Here is a 13895-nt window from a genome sequence, read left to right as displayed (position 1 = left end):
ATTTTATGTTTGTTTATTCCTTCCCGCCGCGTTATGCACAATAGCCTAGCACGCAGTTATCACATGTCCAACATTCTGGGACAAAAAATTTTGAATATTGGAAAAGTGTAAAATGCAGGTATGGAAATATTGAAGGTAATGGTCCATTCTTCCGATGTGCACCAAAATCTTTCTTTTAAAGTTTTTCCATCGCTCGCACCCAACACTTAATACTGCCATAAAAAACATATGGAGAACTGCTTTGACAATAACAAAAACGTTAATAGCAAAAAACTACAAGACTGCCGACGGGAGATGTGCGGATATATTGATTGTTATAGTGAAATCTTACAATATACGAAAAAAATGCGCTCATAAACTTCTTCAGTTAACAAATGATTTTGTCCAGAATTGTTGGGTATAAGACCTAACCTCGTGTGGCATGCGCTAGGCGATTGACCGCAACCTCATGACTATTAACAGAAGGCATTGTTTGGTGGGCCTCCAGTAAGGAGCATTTCCCGCCTCGTTCTTGAGTTGAATCCGAACACATTGAATGTGGCGTAGGGCTAATGAGTCCCACATGTTCGGATAAGAGGCGGCGGATGCGTATTTGTTTGCCACATTGAAGTGTTCATTAGCGTATCAGTGACGAATATAACGCATAGCGAATGCGCTGCTGGCTCACACCAGAAGACAAAAGAAAAGTAACCAGTAGAAAGACGTCCGTACGGTTACGTCCATGGCCATTACATTCCTGCAAGTGCAGAAGTAAATGGGAAGAAAGTTGGCATCAACCCAGAACTTTATTAAAGGGTGGATTAAATAGGCGAAAATGAAAGTAGTAAACAATTGAGAAACAACTGCGATGCTCCATCAGTTACACTATGGTTTTAATGCACGGAAGTGCTGACCGCAGTCACAGCGCGTGGTTTTATAGAGCCAGTGGTAAAAGCAAACCATCTTTACCAACTATTTGATGCCATGTGCAGTATAAAAAAATCAGTGCAGCTTGAGCACGACGGATAATCTCGTGCAACAGCAGATCACGCAAAAAAGCGATACACTCTTGCAGAAGTTCGCCGCCCTTCGTCGCATCCGCCACTGAACACGCGCTGTCATTGGTGGGTTCCTCCGATAAACTGCGGTGCGCTGACCAATGAACGGAAGGCAGAGCGCCGCTGCGCGCCATCTTTGATTGCGAATACACATTTCTCGCGTTCCTTTCGCAAAACCTTGGTTGCCGCTGGCCATGTGTGGGCTGCTGGGCGAAAGAGGCGCGGTAATTCAGTGTCATTTCCACGCATCTCTTCCGCATACCATAACCACCGCAACCTTAATAACAGTGTGGCATCATTGGAGGTTCGTGCTCCAACAGCAAGAACTGAAATGGCTCAGGGTAAATAATATATTCCGCGCTTGGCCGAACACTGCATCAGGACCCGATTGGCTGTCACCGCAGTGGACTCTACAGCTGAAGCAAAATATTGCCCGAGTGCACAAAACACTTCGGGCGTGCACGTGTAGCACGTCGCGTGATGGACCGGCACGACAGGTTATCACGATTGACAATGCTTCGATAACTAAGCTCTGCATTAGGTAGCCTGAGCAACAGTGCCAGCAAACTGTGTGGGATAGTAGAGGTCAACATCAAAATCGCTAGCCGGGACAAAACACGTCAAATGGCGACGACGGTACCATTTAGAAGACATCGGCAGTCATATAAATGACTCTCCGGTGGTGTAATTCGTCAACACTCCTAGTATAATAAAGATGCTACTCGCTGTCAAGGTACTCATGAGTCCATGACATGGAAGTAAAACACCTCGCGGTGTACTCACGAGCATCGATCGCCGCACTCGAAGTGCACATTAGCGGAGCTACATGGTGGTGCTTGCGAAGCCATTGAGTGTGCTCCATTTGATTCGCACGTGACTTACCGAAGACCAGGAGTGGAACGGTGACGTCTTGCGAACCTTCCGCACTCCGAACGGTGCACGTGTAGTTGCCGACGTCATCGGGTTGGAGGTTCCGGATGCTCAACATGGTTCCCCCACTTCCCGAAGTTGTGTGCACTTCGATGCGGTCATCGGAGACGAGTTCGCGGCCGTCTTTAGTCCAGGACAGCGTCAGCTTTTGGCTGTTCCTAACGCCAGCCTTCACAAAGCAGCTGGCGATGGCCAGGTCGCCTAAACCTAGGCTCGGTGGAAAACCGAGGCTCTGGGGCTTCGGCACTGAGGCCGCGTCGAAGGGTGCTGGAAGTAAAACAATAATTTATTACAACCAGAATTTTTCTTTTTGCCGCAATAAGAGAGGCATAGGAATCAATTTTTTTGTTTTTGTTCGTGCCTGTTTATTTCCGAGTGTGTGTAATACATTAGTGGGCATGAATAATCGAGTGCAGTTCAACTGAACTCGGTAATAATGTTGAAATAAATTTTGGCTTCAGTTTCAGCAGCTATTAGATGGAAAGTAGGTTTTTGATCACGTGAGGCGTACGACGACTGCTATATCATCGTTATTCGTTTATGCGCTGTAGTTATGGCTCCCGGAACAGGCTAGCGAAGCAGTTGGAGTGAATTAGAACGACGAATCAGCCATTGTATTACACTCTTCGTATACCTCAGGGGATCTGAAACCCACTAGTTTCATCCCAGCCACCTTACGGCGTGTGAAATTGCGGTGACATGGATTAAGAAACCAAATTATCAACTATTCACCGGGCGTAGGCAAATTTCATATCTACTAATGTTTTTCGACCCGCCGCGGTGGCTCAGTGGTTAGGGCGCTCGACTACTGATCCGGAGTTCCCGGGTTCGAACCCGACCGCGGCGGCTGCGTTTTTATGGAGGAAAAACGCTAAGGCGCCCGTGTGCTGTGCGATGTCAGTGCACGTTAAAGATCCCCAGGTGGTCGAAATTATTCCGGAGCCCTCCACTACGGCACCTCTTTCTTATCTCAGTCCCTCCTTATCTCTTCCCTTCCCTTACGGCGCGGTTCGGGTGTCCAACGATATATGAGACAGATACTGCGCCATTTCCTTTCCCCCAAAACCAATTATTATTAATGTTTTTCGCATCCCTTCAATTGAAGAGCGCACACACTCACACAAAAATATTGTTCTCTCGGCCCCTTTCGTCCTCTCTAGCACACTTCTTTAAAATTCAAATTATTTATCCATCTATCCTATTCTTGGACAACAGTTTTCCGCCAATAAGCGGAATAAGACGTGCTTTGCAAAAGTACAATGTAACGCCACTGAACCCCGCAGGGGTGCTTACCTTGAGCAGCGCTTGGTGGCATGACGGAAGCCAAGAAGAGCAGTTGAAGCGGCAAAGTGACGCAGGTGCGGAAAACGTCCACCATGACGTGAAGTCCGGCTTTCTTCCGTTACCAAATGGCCAAGACGACGGTAACAGAAAATCCTCCCCAAACACGCAGGTAATTCCCTGGTACGCGCACGAGAAAACTCTGCAGCGGCGACGTTTGCCGTCTGTGCGATGCGCGCTGCTGCGAGCTAACAAGCCCGAACGCGTCAGGCTCTCCGGAGAGCGCATGCTTCTCGTCTGCGCCGTTCGTTTCTCGCGCGCCCGGACCACTGGCGCCATCTGGTGGATGGGATCCGAACTCTGGTGGCCTCCTTTTCTTGTCGCGCAACAAAAGCTGTGGCTCAGTGGTTAGAGCGCTCGGCTACTGATCCGGAGTTCCCTGGTTCGAACCCGACCGCGACGGCTGCGTTTTTATGGAGGCAAAATGATAAGGCGCCCGTGTGCTGTGCGATGTCAGTGCACGTTCAATATACCCAGGTGGTCGAAATTATTCCGGAGCCCTCCACTACGGCACCTCTTTCTTCCTTTCTTCTCTCACTCCCTCCTTTATCCCTTCCCTTTAGGCGCGGTTCACGTGTCCAACGATATATGAGACAGATACTGCGCTATTTCCTCCCCCCCAACCAAGTATTTATTTATTTATTTATTTATTTATTTAACAAAAGCGGGTTCATCAAGCTGTTCCAGCGGCAGCAGAAACCAAAAAAGAACTGCACTGATTTACTCGTTCCTTCTTCGGAGCGGTCTTTGCTGCATATGGTACTGACCCGTAAAATAACATTTAAATATGTCACTGCGTTAAAGGAAATCCGCATTCCATTTCGAAGGCGACATCGTGGCGCGAAAAGTCTCATGATTCCGTTCTCCTAACCACGCTGTTCTCAACAGTACAGTCTCAACACTTCCGGTTCAGCGGTGCCACATGGCGGCAAATAAGAAAAAAAATATGAGAACGGCTGTGACCGTAATTACCAGTGCCAACTACCGTCCCCAATGGATGCGGGTGTTTTGACCGTAAAGACATGGATAGCGGATAAGGACATTTTTGTATCCTGGAGTGTCAGTTGGCTTTTATGCAGATAGCCGGAGATCGTTGAACACGTATTTTTAGATTGTTTGGTTGGTTTTCTTTTTTGACGTTTTACAGCGTGTCAGAAATAAAGGTTTCTCTTTAGATCCCCGTACACATTTCGGTATTTGCCAGTGGAGGACGATGATGGCGTTCAGTATGATGTGCTAATGCCATTAAGTGTGTACATGGCATGCGGAAACCCCGAATGGCGATTCATCATGCTGATATTGGCATGAGAGGCAATTGGCGCGCATTTTAATGCTTCTGTTCGCCAGATAATAGGGGTCTGAAAACCCAGTCATGTGTGCCTGAATATATAAGTGTTCTGGGGAAAGTGGCAGATTAGACTAACTTTCAGCGGTACAGTTACCTCTAAACCAGTTCATTATTCTGATTAGACCAGTGTATGTTTTGTTCTAAAAAAGAAAGTAATAAAATAATTTTGAGCACAATGGACCAGCCCTTTGATTTTTAACATCTGAGACGACGGTTCGAGGTCCGCTACTAAAATCCTTTTATCGTTTATTTTTTTGCACCGGATACTAACAGCACGCAAATCATTTACCGTCTCCCCTCCCCGGGTGTGTGTTACCATTTACGTTGCATTTTATGAAGCTTTCAAGTCGACATCGCCGAGTAATAATGCTGCACGAGTGAGCCGGGATGGGAAACAGGAAGTTAGAATAGACTCGACCGTTCGAAGGACGGAATTTACGCGCGGAAGTGCTAGCTAACGAAGGAACGGACATCATTTTCCTCCTTTAGGTTCCTGCTTTGGTGCAGAGCGCTGCTGAATTATGAAATGAGCCAGCCGAACCAGGAATTTTTCGCGGCCACTGTAGTTCGAAGGCGGCGTCGTCTACTTAAACGTGGGCGCCCACTGTTATATCCAAACATGGACAGTGAATACGTATAGAGGAGGAAGAAGTAAAGGTCGGCTTGATTATAGAGGTCACCTTTTGGTTAACGTGTATACAAGCTGTCCCATGAAACACGCGGCAAGAAGGTCAAAGAAAGCGGCGCGCGTCGCTGGAACAAAGTTCAAACACGGCTGTTGCGATTTGCTTTTCCCAAGCTGCGTCCTTACGCCAATAACCAGTACTAAATAAGCACTAAATTAGCCTATTAAAGCTAATTGAGCGCTTTTCCAGAATAAAACATTTCATTCTGAAATCTGGTCAGGATGCGGGGTTGTTTCCATCCAACAGCATCAGATGATATTCGGCGACTACTGTAGCCGACCGCGGCGGCTGCGTTTTTATGGAGGAAAAAAGCTAAGGCGCTCGTGTGCTGTGCGATGTCAGTGACGTTAAAGATCCCCAGGTGGTCGAAATTATTCCGGAGCCCTCCACTACGGCACCTCCTTCTTCCTTTCCTCTTTCACTCCCTCCTTTATCCCTTCCCTTACGGCGCGGTTCAGGTGTCCAACGATATATGAGACAGATACTGCGCCATTTCCTTTCCCCAAAAAACCAATTACTGTTATTACTATAACGCTAAGGCGCCCGTGTGCTGTGCGATGTCAGTGCACGTTAAAGATCCCCAGGTGGTCGATATTATTCCGGAGCACTCCACTACGGCACCTATTCTTCCTTTCTTCTTTCACTCCCTCCTATATCCCTTCCCTTACGGCGCGGTTCAGGTGTCCAAAGATATATGAGACAGATACTGCGCCATTATCCTTTCCCCAAAAACCAATTATTTATTATTATTATTATTATTATTATTATTATTATTATTATTATTATTATTACTATAGCCGAGCTTGATGTATGGTTTGTAAAACTTCGAATAACAAGGCAACAAAAACGCAAAGCTAATCACAGCTTGTGTATCTTGATCGGTGGAGTGGTCATTGCCGCCCAAATTTAAGCCGCTGCAATGGAAGCTTTATACCCATGGAACTTCTCATTCTGGGTGAAAAGACGCTAACAAGGGAGTGTCAAGATTGCATTTGAGACCGTCGCATTCTCCCGACACAAAAGGTGTTCACACGATACTCAACTATAGTCCAAACATCTCCATAACTTGCAAGACAGCTCGGGCGTGGTTGGAAATAGAGCCGCTTACAAAGTATGGCACCGCTCATGTACTACCGCCAACCCCCCAGCAACAGCTTGACCGCCGAGTACGCGACAGCGGTAAAGATCTGGCCGAGTACGCCACCCTTTGCAGCAACTCACTAAGACGCGGAATTCCAGCGCAAGCCTGTGTTTGCGATCGAAACACGAGTTCAGCAAAGCATCTGAAGAAAAACATGTATGTTTGATGTCGATGTGCAGCCTTTTCGGAAGCCTGGTAACAGCGTTTCCCCGAACATGACTATTCCTCTGCTTGGCTTTAATACTGAACGCGTGTTCCAAGCTCGTTTTTAATAGTGCAGAGGTACATTTCTTCCCGCAAGATGCACACACAGAAAGATAGCTTTAGAGGATTATTTTTGCAACAGTTCTACGAAGAGCGGATAAGACACTGTAATCCTACCGATACTTCGTGGGCGCGGTAAACCAAGGACAAAAAACAGTGGGTGAGCGCTGTAGAGAGAGAGTTTCATGATTAAATAGTCAACTTTCAATAGTTATGTTATCACGGGCCGCCCCTGTATGCATATTCCATTCTGTTCATGAATAAGATGCGTGGCTTCCAGGCAGGCGGCCAGTATCCCATTTCAGCTCGGTACACAAAAGGTGTGCCAGCGAAGCACGTTTTTTCTTATTTTTGTTTACTTATCCTGTTTTAATAGAAAACTGCCTTGCGCATGGCAGGGGCTACCCATAAATGGGCTGTTTACAGCAGGGGTAAGGCGCGTTGGGAGCACCTGGAAGGCAGGATATTATGCCAGGGTTGTGCACGTCAACGCTCACCATGGAGGACCAGTGGCACGGTGGTTTCGACGCGCCCATCTGGGCCGTCGGCTACGCAGCTGTAGTTGCCGATGTCGTCGACCAGCACGTCCCTGATCGCGAGGGTGAGGCTGTTTTGCGACGGTTTCATGACGATCATCCGATCCGTGGATGTCGGCAGCGGACGTCCGTCCTTGAGCCAGGCCAGGGTCGCCGTCTGTCCTGGCGAAGTCTTCCTGAGCAGGCACGTCGCGACGGCCTCGTCGCCCGGGCGCAGATACGTTGAGAAGCCGAGACTCTCCGGCCTCGGGGGACCTGCGCGCAAAAAGGGGCATTTCCAAGCCTACCGCAACCTTTTTGTTCAGTATTTAAGGTACCCCTCATAGACGTCCCTATTACCGGTCGGTAAGTTGTGGTCAGATTTTCGTCGCAACTTATTTTTTAATTTACATTTGAAGCAGTTGCTTAAAAATAAATAAAATTGAGAAACATGTTTATGGAAAAGGCCCTAAAATTGCATTGGTTGAACGCTGGGGAAAAAAAAAGCACTCATCCGGATGCTAAATGCATTTCCAGCAACAAGGACGCCTTCTGGTGCATTGGTCCTGAACTAAATTATAATGTCTTGAAATATAAAACAACCGCGACGCCCTCTGTCCTGAATTGTACACAAAATTGGAACCACGAGGGCCGGGGGGGGGGGGGGGGGGGAGGTCTGGTAACAATGCCGCCGATTTCGCAAAGACCGAATTTTTTAGGCCACCGTTGCGTCTTCGGAATAGGGGAAAAGGCAACGAGAGGAGGAGGTTCCGCCACTCTTCAGTCAGCAATAAATAAGAAGAAATAAGGAGGCAGAGTCGGGTTTTGTTGTAATTGCCAGTATGTTGACTTAGTGTGCATGTAGTATATGTAGGAACAGAGTTAGCTGTGGCGGTGCAAATCTTGGGCCCGTTTGGTTAGATTTCATGAATTAGAGCTGGCCAGAAGAAATAAGAGATTGGCGGTGTACTACACTGCTGCTAGCTATGGTTGGCAGCGGCTCGTGTATTACTGCAGTTGTGGCGAGACAAGTTACGTATCTGGCCCGTTGTGCTTGAAATGTGAAGTGGGCGCCTGTGCGCGTACATTGACGGCGCCTCATGGTGTGAGACTGATGGGACCAGTACTAACTACACACGACACAGACTAAGCTCGCGAAGCCCTGCATAACCTTGGTGTTACCGAACTGTTCACTTTTATGTTTCGCCAGCGCTTGGGTATTTTCCATCGAAGAGTCTTTGAACACTGGAAGAAGGTAGAGCTGTGACATCACCACGGTGGTAGCAACGCGACCCAGCCCTCATTCCATGACAGCGCTCACCACACGTCATTGCATCCGGTCACGTGACTGTAGCGGCAGCCTTCGCCACGGGACACGCCTTGATAACATTCTTACCGGCCAACCGGTCTGCGGGAACATTTTCGATTACAAAACACTGCAACGCCAGTATCACGTACCCCGCAGTAAGCCGCCTCTGCAGCTAACGCTGAAAAAACGATGACGCTTGGGGCGATACGTACGTGATTCTTGCACTCTGTGCGATGTGAATTAACGTTATTATGATTTAGTAGCAATGAAGAACAAGTTAGAATAGACGGTACTTACCAACGAGAGACTGCGTCACTACCTGAATCCAGAACGCTAGGTTGATGGCCCACAGGAGCCCCGTCGAAGGCCTCATTGAATGCAGGTAGGTGTACACGGCGCCGACCTGCTTCCACCACCGGGAATGAACCACGACCGCGTTTGATGACGATGCCGGGCACCCGCGTCGCACTGTTTTCAGCGACTGCCGGACTCGCTTCCGCGGCAAACGCGGGCAAAATTACTCGGCTGTGGTTCCGCTTTCCGTGGTATAGGGAGCGCAGACAGCTCGCGCCGCCCTCCGGACGGATGGGTAACTCGATCAAGGCTGGTCGCCCGGGAGCACTTTAGCCCGATGCCGGTGGCGTAAGAACACATCCTATGGGACTGTGAGGAAAATCCACCTCCAAAAGACATTCTACCGGCTCCATCCCGGGAGGTCTGGCTAAGGCTTCTGAGGGAGCCGGACAAGAACACGCAAGCAAAGCTTGCGGACTCGATGGACAAGGTCGTCCTCCGTTAGGGGCCATTAATCCCACCCCCTCGATCTTTTAGATAATAAAGTTTCTCCAATCCAATCACCCGGGCTGGACTGAGAAAATAAGGAACGTTTTCTTTTTACACCTCGGTTGACGTGACGCCTTTCGGTTCCTGTGTTTGTTTTTGACTTTTGCATCGAAGCATGAAACAGTCATGACTCACGACTGACGTCAGGATGTGAGGAGCTTTATATCACTCCTCATGATGGTGTCATGACGTGAAAATTACCCATCTTTGTTTCTGAAGGTCAACTGAAGGTAAACGGAAGGTCATTTCCGAAGATCAGCCTAGATATTTTCTCCAGAAATGATTGTTTCACCTGGCTAGATGAAGCAAAGAAGTTCTGTAAAAAGAAAACGCTTCGCGTGCGTATATAGAAAAACATAGCGATAGAATTGATCGGAAGAACCGCATAGACCTCAGTATTTTTCACGCAAGCATATCTTCCCTGCCGCAATGGCTTTGGCTCTGGGCTGCTGATCATTAGTTCGCGGTTTCGATCTCGGCCACTGCGGCCGCATTTAGGTGGAGACGAAATACAAAAAACACAAGTGTACATTGTGATGTCAGCGCATGGTAAAGAACCATTGATTAATCCGGAGAACAGTAGGCTGTCCCTGATAGCCCATGTATCGCGTAGGGACGTTAAAGGAACACTTAGGACAAATCGAAGTTTCATCATCATCGTCATCAGCCTGACTACACCCACTGCATCGCAAAAGCCTCTCCCACGTCTCTTTCCAATTAACCCTCTGTTTTTGCCAGCCGCGCTCACCCTATGCCTGCAAACTTCTTAAAGGGACAGTGAGGAGAACTCTATCAAAGTTTTTTGTTAGAAAAATCTGGTAGTTCGGCATTTCATGGCTTTGCTGCCGTTTGTCCGGGAGCGAAAGATGCATTTATTTCAAAGAAATTTTGATTCGAAGTTGAAAAAGGTTTTCCCGCCGCTCCAATTCTAACTCCGGGCACTCATATGACATCACGGCGTTTTCTTATGACGTCATAGGACGGAGTGGCGTGAAACATGACGTAAACGCAGACTCCGTGATTTCTGGCGTCTAGCGGTGCGGTCTAGCAGCTGCCGAAATGAAAGCTACCGCCACCGCACGTTGAACGCATCTATCGGGGGTGGCTACCGTCGCTTCGTTTACGTTTGCACCGGCGTCTTGCCAGCGTTACGATGTATCTCGTTCACGAACCCGACGACGTAGTTCTCGCAAAAACTCCGGCCTGCATTTCAGCGACCTCAGCCCCACAGAGCGTGCGATGCTTTTGAGGGAGCACGGTGAGGTTAGGCGCCGGCGGGTTGTTTCCTCTTCCTCAGAGAGCAGCCGTTGCGAATAAATATCATAACCCCAGCGCGAGGACACGGTCGGCGCGTCGCGCCCATCGGAGGCTGGCCGGGGCTTTGGGGCCAACGGATTGTGATTCCTTGAACCGCGCGGCTGCACGGTGTAGCAGGCGGCGTCGAGGTTTCCCACGGTTGCAAGGGCCAGGTTATTTATTTATTTTTTTGGCACAAAAAATGGATGGGTGCTCAAGGGCGCTCGCGTTTAAAGTTGGTGGCTTGAAAGTAAAAGCGACGCACGACGCTTCAACGGGTTCCCCGCGTGTCCGGAGGTATGGGGACCACTGGATCGGGCTCTCTCGCCCACTTGCACGTACCTTCAGATGTGTACTGTGAACGGATTAAATTAGCTTGACAGCTCGAAGAGAACAGCTCCGCCAACTGCCGAAGCTATTGAATGGAGCCGCAAACAAACGAGTTGGAGGAGTGCGGAGTAACGGTCTCTGCAGGCACCAAATATCTTTTCTTAACTGCCTTCTATCTTGTCTCCCGCCCCTAATAAACTATTTTGGTTAAGTAGCTTGAAGTTGACTAGCACAGCTGGGAGCGTTCGCCCGGTGAGCGTACGAAGACACAAGTGCGCTTTATACTACTAACTGCCTTGTATGATCACCGACCATCGTGCCATCATAGTTTTTCATCGACCGTGGCGATCACCTGACCAGCCTTAACAGGCTCCTTCAAAGGTTAACTAGCACTTGAAGCGGCACTTGGAGTTCCAGTGCTGTTCGGCGCTTGTAAATCGAGGCGCGTCAAAAACAAAACCACAGGGCACGCAAAGCTCATAGACTCGGAGCGCCATAACAAATCGAAACTCTCCTGGCCGCCTGTGGCGCCGCCAAGCATCGTTTTTCTTTGCTTCCAACATTCAGGTTGTCTTTTGTCTATCTTCCTTGTGTGATAAAAATGCACTATCGGTTTCAAAACAAAACAAATATTGAACCGCGCAACCTTCCTTTGTCAGCCTCAGAGATTCATGGCTCCATGTAGGAAGGCAAATTCCTCCAATGTGGCATCTCTTGTCCTATGGCGTCACCACGCTTGTACTTGCGAGATTGGCCTGTGGCGGTGATACCTGTATTTTGGTTCTTGCTATTTTCTATCTTACAAGAGCTTTGCTTTCAGTAAGAGTGGCGTTTTTGTGATCAGGAGCTGGTATTCTATCGATACAAGCCGACTTCAATTTCTCCTCAGTGTCCCTTTAATCTCACCCGCCCACCTAACCTTCTGCTGCCCCTGCTACCCTTGCCCTCTCTCCGAATCCACTCCGTTACCCTTAATGATCATCGGTTATCTTGCCTGGGCATTACATGCCCTGCCAAGTCCATTTCTTCCGAAAATGAAGCTTTCGGAAACTGTAAAAAATCACAAAACGAAATGAAAGTATCGCCATCATCGGCCGGTTTCAATACTAAAATCGTGCGTCGACTCCGGTCGTTGGTCTGCGATCCCAGGTGGCACGCTACGCTGCCATTAACTTGGAGACGTTGACGACCCGTCCTTTTCAGTATGGACTTCATATGAGCTTGAATCTGCTGGTGGGACGATTTTTACGCGGTAGCGTTTACAGCTCGTTCGGACGAAAAGCCGACGGCGTAGTGGGCACCGCGTGTTGGAAATAATTGGGGGCAGAGTAAAATAAAAAAATTATCGTGGTAATTGTGGTTTTAGTGATTGATGGTTGACTGGTGTCTGGTAGGCGATAACGAGTTAATGAAACCGCTGTAATTCATTGATTAATTAAAGAAATAGAAAAATTAAAAAGTTGGAGAAAAGGGGGTTGAAAGGTGTCAAAATGCTCAGAATGAAAAAGCCAACGCTTTATGATGCTAATTAAGAAACTTAGAGTGTGTAATTGAGCAATAAATAAATTGAAACAATTGCAAAAAAAAAAGGGAAAAAATGCGTTCAAAGGTGTCAAAAACTGCTCAGAAGGGAAACCTAATATTCGCTGATGCTAAGTATCGGTGTATATCGTCGTCCTAATAATTAATCTTGTAAGAAAAGATTCTAAAGAGTCACATCAGCATCACATGACGCACCAAACGGCGTACGTTATTACATAAACTCATAGGCGCAGCGTCGGAGTACTCCAACTTTTTTAATCCACTTTTCTCGGCGGGAAATGAGGCTCTTGCTGCTTAACGAAGGCCCACAAGGCAAAAAAAGGCAGAGAATCAATTTATACTAATAAAAATAATTAGATAGTTTTTCCTCACGGTCCATTTAAACCTCAAAATTTACAGTTTACAAGTTTAACACATCTCACTCAAAGCGTCACTGATATATGGCAGACGTGACGAAAATATATGGGTACATGTTACGAAACTGATCAAAAGGCACATGTATGCCTGCAGCGTGAATGAAAATGGTCAGTTCGTACAAAAGAACGAGTTTCTGTTAGTGCCATTCTGAAGCTGAAAATGTTTCGTGGGCATTATTCGCCCAGAGAAAGCCTATTTAGAATAAATGAAAAGCGTGCTTTTCACTCATTCTCATGAAGTAATCATTGGTTTCATGCGGCTATGGCGTTCCCTTTCGCCCTGCAGATATATATACCTGAACAACAAACAGCAGACACTTCTGAATAGTTTCAAGAAACATTTCATTTCTCCTTTGAAACGCGTGTCTTAGAAGGAAATTGTGGCGTACCCCAAGTGAAAAAATCTGTATAGTGGGAATAACCTCATACAAGCTTTGTGAAACAAATGTCATTTATAATCATAGTTGACATTTGTATGACCAAGCTTGTATGAATTCCATCATACAGATTTTTCCCCTAGAGATATATGCTACTTTCTTCTAAGACGCGCGTTTCTATGGTTTTGAACAGCGTAAAATATCTGCATAATAATTGAATGACATTTTTATGACAAACCTGTATAAGGTTATTACATCATAAAACTTTTCACTAGAGACTGCCGGCTTTTGTCCAAGTTCCCCGCGATACTTCTCGAATAAAGGGGACTACGAGAGCTACGCATTGCTCCTAATTTTTTGTTTTGTTTTCAATTCTAGCACTGTACAGGACAAGCCACATGTTTCTTTCTTTATTCGCGGGTAAGCAAGTGTAGAATTGTTACTTTTAGCACGTTATTACAAATCTTAAGCACAAAACGTCCCTGTGGAGTCTCCAAGCTCAGGACCACTCACTCACACG

General features: G+C 47.3%; 1 protein-coding gene across 4 annotated transcripts in view; it reads right to left on the bottom strand.

The window, feature by feature from the left end:
• The window catches only part of LOC144106767 (cell adhesion molecule Dscam1-like), a 163831-nt gene extending 154774 nt beyond the window's left edge, over positions 1-9057 (bottom strand). Inside the window, exons 1-2 of one of the 4 annotated variants that reach the window (XM_077639628.1) lie at positions 8869-9057; positions 7245-7538 (exon numbers count right to left, since the gene is read on the bottom strand). In XM_077639628.1, coding sequence (XP_077495754.1) covers positions 7245-7538; positions 8869-8944 — 370 coding nt within the window. In that variant the 5' untranslated portion in view covers positions 8945-9057. Of the gene's footprint in view, positions 1-1919; positions 2235-3260; positions 3502-7244; positions 7539-8868 lie in introns of those variants that run through there. The other 3 variants (XM_077639647.1, XM_077639618.1, XM_077639640.1) reach the window with 3 other exon arrangements.
• Between the last annotated feature and the right edge of the window lie 4838 nt (positions 9058-13895).

This window comes from Amblyomma americanum, chromosome 10 (assembly GCF_052857255.1).
Source record: "Amblyomma americanum isolate KBUSLIRL-KWMA chromosome 10, ASM5285725v1, whole genome shotgun sequence".
NCBI classification, from domain to species: domain Eukaryota; kingdom Metazoa; phylum Arthropoda; class Arachnida; order Ixodida; family Ixodidae; genus Amblyomma; species Amblyomma americanum.
This window is presented reverse-complemented; position numbering and strand designations above follow the sequence as displayed.